The 8,924-nt window shown below is 40.0% G+C and overlaps 1 protein-coding gene across 1 annotated transcript in view; it reads right to left on the reverse strand.

Moving 5' to 3' along the window:
- The window catches only part of LOC104816127 (BUD13 homolog), a 38,310-nt gene extending 31,690 nt beyond the window's left edge, over positions 1-6,620 (reverse strand). The window contains exon 1 of the mRNA XM_010544799.1: positions 6,536-6,620. Within this exon, the coding sequence (XP_010543101.1) occupies positions 6,536-6,620 (85 nt within the window). The remainder of the gene's footprint in view (positions 1-6,535) is intronic.
- Positions 6,621-8,924: the final 2,304 nt, after the last annotated feature.

Below are 8,924 nucleotides of genomic sequence, written 5' to 3' on the forward strand. Positions count from 1 at the left end.
GGAGGTGATAAGTCCCATATTGCATGTCTATTATCTCCATATGATTCGTGAACGTATCTGATCAACGCCGTTATAATCATCCGGTTAAAGACGACGTTTGACGCAGTCAAGACACGACACTCCTCATATCAGATACTCTAGACATCTCAGGTCTGAGGATCCAAGAACGAACCGCTGTATGAGATTCAAGATCGTGTATATCACCGAGGGAATCATTACTTACCTCGTTCTCGATGAAACTTGAAGCAAATACCGATCCGGGGCCTGTTCTTAATCACCTAGGACTGAAGTTACAGTCCCTCTACACGTATCCACACCGACGGGAAGGATTCCAAACGATTTGGAACGTATCTGCTAGGATTACTGAAGAAAAGGGTAACTCGAGAGACCGAATCTAATCCCGAGAAGCTCAAAAACGAAAAGAATGAACGGGAATGTAATGCATTCATAAACCAATGAATCAATACAAAGTCAAAATGTCATATCACGGATCATCCTAGAGCATTACAACCAACAGGGATTTCGTCCAAACTTAATTAAGGCCGCCCTAAAATTCAGAGAGACATCTAAGAACCCTAGAGAATTCATTCTTTTCGTTTTTGAGCTTCTCGGGATTAGATTCGGTCTCTCGAGTTACCCTTTTCTTCAGTAATCCTAGCAGATACGTTCCAAATCGTTTGGAATCCTTCCCGTCGGTGTGGATACGTGTAGAGGGACTGTAACTTCAGTCCTAGGTGATTAAGAACAGGCCCCGGATCGGTATTTGCTTCAAGTTTCATCGAGAACGAGGTAAGTAATGATTCCCTCGGTGATATACACGATCTTTCGGGTTTTATCAAGTTTGGTTGCGTGTGATGTTTGACTAGGTTTAGATCTTTCTTCCGCTGCATGAAACCTAGTAAACCAAACCCTAGATCGATATGATCGCATGCTAGGAACCCGTAGATTTTCTAACAAGATTCTTTCCTTTCCTTTCCCTTGCAGGATGATTCTACGAGAATTCCCACGAGCACGACACGGAAAAGGATCGGATTCGAGAAAACCCTGGAAGCTCAGAGAAAATGAACGGGCCGCCCGTTTTTATGAGCGGTCGCTTGAGATGAAGAAGACGAATGAGCGGTCGCTCGTTATGGCGAGCGGTCACCCGACATGGGAAAAGAAGAATGAGTGGTCGCTCATTATCGCGAGCGGTCGCTCGTTTTTAACTGAATAGAAGAAAATGAGCAACCCTGAAGAAAAAATGAGCGACCGTCTGAAATCGAATCTGACCCAAAAAAGGAAAAGCCCGAATTTTGAGGAGAAAGTCTAATTTTGCACTTTCATAAAAAGAGGAATTTGAGGAGAGAGAAGGGGATTGGACTGGAAGAAATCGCCTTGGAAAGGATGCAAGAGAGATTTGGAGACCAAGAAAGACATCTTGAAGGAGAAGACCCCCATTGAAGACCGTCTAGAGCATTTCTTCTCATTTCCTATGTTTCTCCATTTTGTTTTCTATTTTGAAACCCTAGTTATTGAGTAGTGATTTTGTTGTGGGTGAGGGACCCCCACTTTTGTATGGATATCTATGCTTAATCTGTGATGTTTATGAGTTTTCTTCCATGGGTTTGATGTTTTGTGCTTAATGCTATTGACTTGGATGAAACCCTAGTTGATATGATGATAGAACACATTGATCATAGGGATATGGGGATGTTGTTTGGAACCAAACATCAAATGAGTGAGTTATTCACATTGGAAAATGGCTTAACTTGCTTAGGGTTCATGATGGGTATTGTCGTATTGTTGATGTCAACATATACACGTCAGCAATTTTAATTATAAATTTGACACATCAGCATTTTTTTTGGAAACAAAAATCGGCCTTAACCCGGTTTATCACTTTGTTAAACCGATTCAAAAGATAAAAGCCCTAAAAATTGAAAGAGAAAAAATCGAATGAGGGAAAATAGAAACCCTAATTTCATCCCTTTTATTTCCATATGTCGAATTGTTTATCTTCATTTTCTTTCTGGAGTTTGATATCACCATTCTCTTAAACTATGATTCTTCGTTCTCTTCGTTCTCTTCTTGAGTTTTCTCGACATTTCGTTTTTATGTTTGTTTCATTTAGATGAGTTTTCCTTTCTCCAGTGCTTTTTTTTTGTTGTCAATTTTGGCATTTCAGATGAGTTTTATGGGCAACGCTCTAGGAACTTCACGAAGAAGGGAACGAACTCACTATGTTGGTATACCAAAGCAGTGTGTTTGTGGAGACAACATTGTGACACTTACATCGACAATTAAGAACAATCCAGGAAGGATGTTCTATTGTTGTGCTTCTCAGGAAGTATTATGTCGATGTCTTATATTAACCTATTGATTAAAAGCTTGGTTTCTGAATTTATGCTTAATGTGTTTTAGGGAAATTGTTCTCATATGTTTAAATGTGTTGATGAGGTTGTACTTGAAGAAGTTGAAGTCCTTGGTGAGGTGCTAAGGGTGGTGAGGGTGGATATGGAAGCATAGAATGAGAAAATTCTGAAGTTGAGTAGAAATGAGGACATGTCGATGTTGAAGAAAATGTGTGTTGATGAGATTGAGAATATCAGAGGAGAGATTGAAGCATGGAAAGCGAATATGCAGAAAGCTTTTCTCATGTTCATGGTTATAGTTGTATCGGTTGTGTATTATTATGCGTTATTGTGCCAATGAATATGTAATACCACGAAGTATATCATTGTGGTACTGTTGTAATGAAGTTTGGTATTAATATTGAGATTAGGTATTAATGTTTCAGTGTTTCAAAATATGTTTGATACGGAAAAGATAACAGATACAAAGGACATATGCCATGTGGGATCTATAACCCATTGATACCAAAATAGATTGAACCTGATTGTTATCTCAAAACGATACAAAGGACACATACCAACTAGGAAGGAAATATCATTATCCCAAAATAAGTTCAAACCTTCAAAAAACAATTCAGTTGAGTTCTAATCCATTAATCCTTTTTTTGCTAAGGTACTCTTCTTGGAGTCTGAAGTGGCCTCAGATTTTCCAGATTTGCTGAGGTACTGACAGATGGTATTGGAAGAGGTGTCAGACGCCTTTTTCTTGGATGAGGAACAGATGATGATTGAACTGTTTGGTTCGAATGTGTAGGATTGGATGATCCTTCAACTGAAGCACCAGTAGTTTAAGTTGCCGATTTCAGTTTTGGTAGTCGACGGAAACTTGATTCCCATTGCAGAACCTACACAACATATAACAAATAGTTAAAAATGGTCCAACTATTTAAAAATGTTATCAATATCCATTTGGATCAAAAAGAATCTCTACCTTTCTTGGTCGGCCCCTTGGGTGTTTTGGACCATAAAACAAGGCCTCTTCATTGCGGCATCCTTTAACATTATATCTACTTTTCTTGCACTTACTGCATGTCATGTGTCGTCCATGCCTTGTCATTTTTCCAATCTTTGATGGAGACTCGGTCGGATCGTTTCTTCAATGATACTTCTTCGGTTGACCAGGCATAGTCTTTTCCACAGGGACACCTACTGGGATCTTGTTTGTTTTCTTCCACAATGCCAATCCATTTATAGGAAAGATATTATTGTCGTATGTATTTTTCCACATTGCAGTGGAAAATACTCCGACACATACCTGTCGAACAAAAGTAATGGTATTAACAGGGGGCATTATCCAAAATACCCTCCTTTTGCTAAAACTACTTCTACACATACCCTTCTCCAGTTGTGACCTTGTGACCAGAATTCAGGTATAGTCACATGATGGTCATATTGGTCATAATGTTAAATTTATGGTGATTACATCAAAGCACCGTGATCACACCTTACATATCATACTAATCATTTGGTAAAATCATCAAAAATTTAACGTTGTGACCAATGTGACCATCATGTGACCATACAATTATTGTGGTCACAAGGTCACAACTGAAGAAGGGTATGTGTAGAAGTAGTTTTAGCATAACGAGGGTATTTTGGATATTTTGCCTATTAACAGGTAGTTTTGCTAAGTTGAATGATTAAATAAGATAAATAAGAGAGAATACGTACGCGTTAATATCAACTTGTTGCTCATTGATAACACAGAGTGCATGTTGACATAGAATGCCATTCAAATCCCACTTTTGACATCCACAACATTTCCCAGCAAGGTCTACAACGTAATTCATGCCATCCTCCAAGACCTCATATTGGCTACGAGTGCTTATGATCACAGTGCAATGACATGATAGCTCTCAGAATTTCCCCAATTCAGTCATAGCATGAGGACTGAATTGTCTACCATACTTGTTGACATATTTAGCCTTATGTGCAATCCTTCGCATGGTTTGCCGATAAATGTCTTCAAGCATGTCGACAATAGGCCGCAATCGAGCCTCACGTATTGTGTTGTTTAAACTTTCAGATAGATTATTGTTGATATCTAGACACTGTGATTCGGATTTGAAGAAGGCAAGTGCCCATTGTTCATGCTCTTTGCGCAGCAGTAACTCATACGCCATTCGATTGTAGTGCCTCAACCTTTCCAAACTTGCGAAGTACTCACCTTCATGAAACGCATTTGCTAAACTCCAGAAAAGGTTCTTGTACTCACCTAAACCTTTTTCCAGTTGGCATATATATGCCTGGAACACATCTGATGTTCTGCGTCAGGTAGAGTGTTGGTAATGGCATTGATTATACCCTGCACCAATGAGAAATACCATAATTTGTTAATCCCGAAAAGATGTGCAATCATCTGTTAACATAATGTTGATTTTACCTTTTGTTTATCAGAAAGTATTGTCAAGTTGCTTCCATCTCCGAGCCTTAAATCAGCTCTCAGTTTTGTAATAAACCATGACCATGTCTCGGTTGTCTCGCCTCGTACCACAGCTCACACGATAGGATAAATGTGATTATTCACATCTCTCCCTACAGCTGCAAGCAACCCACCTTTCATTTTCCATTTCAGAAAACAACATTCAACCTGATGACTGGCCGACAATATCTTCTCCAACTCTCACGCAGTACATCAAAACAGATATAGAATCTGTCGAATAGTTGTTGGCTAGAGTCATCTTTATCAGGCACTGTTTAATCTCCGTCGAAGAATTAGGATTAGACCGATGAATTTCTGCCTCGTAGTCCCACAACTTTCCAAATTGCACTTTTTGCTCCTCTTTCACTATCTTTCATACCCATTTGTCGAGCCTTAAAACACTTAAACTTACTAAATGTCAGATTGAAACGACGTCTGCAGTCATGTTGCATATCCTTTGCTGTAAAAGCTTTTTTCGTCTTTAAATCATCAGCAAAGATTTTTGCTATTCGCTTAATTGTAAACAACCTTGCATGTCCCTTTGGGTCGCGATTGTGGGTTAGTGAATAAGCCTCCAATTCTCGATTGAACAGTACAATCTCCACGAACAACCTTCATGACTACACACAGATTCAAACCTCCAATTCTCAGATCTCGCCATTCTAATGTGGAAACCTTCACTCTTCGTGTTGGTTTAATGCTCTATGATGTACTGTTATGCGAGCTTTATTATGATACATTTGATGTATTGATACTTTCTATGGTTTTATGGATTAGTGTTTGACTCATTATGTATTGTGCATGCTTTAATATGTTATGAAATCCATGTATTGTTATGAACAATACTAAACTCCCTAGTCATGTATCATTGTGGGAATAATGATATACTAAGACTAGTATGGTGTGTGATTGATGATCATATAGATGATCATATGTATTGGATACGATCACAGTCATAGGTATTCGTTGGAGAACGGAATACTGGATTGACCCGCATGAGATTGTCACATGGACTAGCGTCATGACTTGAATCTCATATGGTGGTTCCATGATTGGATCCTAAGACCTGAGATATCTACGGAATCCAACATGAGGAGTTGCGTGCTTTGAATACGTCAAACGTCTTGCGTAACAGCAGGACTATAAAGGCGTGTATCAGGTACGAAACGAATCATGTGATGGATTGTAGATAGTCAAGATGGGATTTGTACCTCTCGTAAAAGAGAGAGATATCGCTGGGCCCCTCGTGTGAGCGAGACTATAGAAATGTGTGGCCGCACTATAGACGAACGTCGTCTATTTCAGACAGTCAAACTCAGTGAACGAGAAAGCAGTTGAATCAGATAAGGTGGCTTGTCCATGCCTTATGTTCGACATATGATATCGTGATGCAAAAGGATCACCAGCCGGAATCATCACTGGCGTTCGTAAGATCACGAACAAACTCTATTCGAGATAGGTAGTCATAGTGTCTTGCTAGAGACCGCCTATGACTTGTATATCCGAAATAGAGATTTCGGGTTATACTGCTATGTCGAATGAGCCTACAGGGTCACACACGCAGGGAAGGACAAAACGCACGAGAAAACGACGGAAAAACCAAGACGGAAGGGTCTGGAACGGATGGACCAGAAGTCCAGAACGGACGGTCCGCCAGGTTCAGACCCGACGGTCCAGAACGGACTGTCTGTTCCAGAAGGTCTCTCATCCAATGCGTACATACCGAGCTCCTTTTGTGTTGGTGTCAAATTCTTGGAATCTTCAAACTTAGCATTGAGGACAGCTAATTGTTCGAGAACCATCTGCATGGTCTGATCATTGCATTCCCTTGGCAGATCTCTAGAGTACTCGTTCGAAGCGTCTTCTTGTTAGGCCATCATCTCAATATGTTCTTCTAGCTCGGCGAATGACTTGTTCTGGATGCTCCCACCGCAAGAAGCTCGGATCAAAGTATTGGTATCCATTCTGAGTCCTGGTAAGAAGGTGTTGATCAGGTAGTTCTTGTCAAGCCCGTTATAAAGGTTTTCCCCATGATCTTGCTTGAATGAATGAATGCCAGAAAGAGCTACTTGAGTGCGGTGAGCTGGGAAAATTTTTGACATAAACTGCACTTCCAGCTGTTCCCAGGTGTGGATGGAATCGGGTGTCAGATTGTAACACCATTCCAAAGCAGCATCCAAGAGAGTCCAGGGGAAAGCGAGTTAGATGTGCGTTCTCTGTCACTCTGTTATCTCTCTCTCTTGATAGAACGACACATCATCTTAAAGCGAGTTAGATGTGCGTTTGGGTCTTCGTTCGGTCTACCCCGGAAAGCATTATTGCCCAACATCTGAATAGTAGACGGGTTCAGCTCGAAACTAGACATGTCGATGCCCGGTAGTCGATTACCAGCCAAAAGCTCAGTGTGCTTAGGCGTGTTGTACTGGGCAAAGGTTGAGTCAGCATTGCCCTCGACACCATCAGGAAAAGCAAGATCTCGGTTGTAGGATCTAATCCTATTGCCTAAATTATCCCCGGCAACGGCGCCAAAAACTTGATGTCGCAAATCTAGGTGTAGAAATTCGATCAAGTAATAATATCCTAGATTCAACAAATACCGCAAGTGTACGGTTCAATTGTAGAAACTAGGGTTGAACAGAGGGACAGAAATAGACAAAGAAATCAAATCCAAACCTAAATCTAGATCCAGAGAAGATAATGAGTGTAAGAGTGTAGCAAAACAAACGATAAAACGGCTGTAAACTATGAATGATGATCACTGCAGGCTTCGGGATTGCTTTACATGCAAGGATCTTTCAAAAGATGCAAACTTAGTGGTTTATCTATCCAATCCAGGGAATTCAAGCTCTAAGATAGAGATTAACTCTCCCAAGTCTAATCTCACTATCCAGGTTTAATCCTACCAATCTCCCGATTCAATAGTCTAAAACTATGGATGCATGAACGAATGCTATCATGATTCCTAGGCAAATACCCATCTCCCGATGTGATATTTGTTCTATTTATTGAATTATTTCCAGGTTATAATCTCATATGTCTATGGAATTAAAACCCTAAGATCATTTAATCAAGCGCCCAACAAGATCAAACGCATTAAGAACAATTCAATAAACTGAATAGAATAGACAAATCCAAAAAGTCTGGAATTAAAAACCAAAGATCCCTACATAGCAAATTCCTAACCTATAGCTATGGATCTACTCGCTAATCATCGAGACGTCGGGGTTCATATCAATACAACAAAACATCGTAAAATAGAATAAAGGAAGAATGCTTAGTCGATTTCCCGACTTCATAATCTCCGTCTTCTACTCCGATCTCTTTCCTCTTGATAATCTCCCTCTTTTTGTATGCTCTAGGGTGTGTTTTCTGTCAGAAGTATGAATGTTTTCGACCTTGGGGGCTAACCCTAGTTAACCCTTCTTTTTCTGGGCAAAAATTCAGAATATTTCCAAAATCTGGTAAGTGACACGATCGTGTGGCTGAAAGTGACACGATCGTATCACTTAGCAGTTTTGACGGGCTTCACAAATTCGCTCATAACTTTTTGTTCCGACATCGGATTTGGTGATCTTAGCATCTATGCGTAGATATCCAAGAGAGCTTTCCAATGATATAGAGAATGCATGATTTCGACTTGTAGAGTAAAAGTTATTGGACTTGTAAGGTCTGACATTTTCTGAACTTCACGTTTTCCCTGGAGACACTCCAAATGTTCCCATTTCGTCATGTTCCGTAGCCCATGTTTTCCACTCCTTTTGCTCTTTTTATGTATGAAAACCTGTTTAAACACCAAAGAACACAACCATGCAATATCGAAGCCAAATGTGCCCTACAATGCCTACAAATATGTAAAACCAAATGAAATACGTTAGGCATCCTATATCAAAACATCACCCGAAATACGTGTTATCATTAACCGAGACCCGCCAAAGGGACCAAAAAATAAAATAAGACATGAATGATGTGGAATCAAGGAAACTTACAAGTATTACCTGAATAGACATATAGAGTGTACAATGTGAGACATGGGAATAATTTGGTAGAAACGACACAGAGTGTTATGCTTGTGCCTTACTCGTGTGTGGCCTCGATTGTAATCGCAGTGCAAC

This window comes from Tarenaya hassleriana, unplaced genomic scaffold (genome assembly GCF_000463585.1).
Source record: "Tarenaya hassleriana unplaced genomic scaffold, ASM46358v1 Cleome245, whole genome shotgun sequence".
Taxonomy (NCBI): Eukaryota; Viridiplantae; Streptophyta; class Magnoliopsida; order Brassicales; family Cleomaceae; genus Tarenaya; species Tarenaya hassleriana.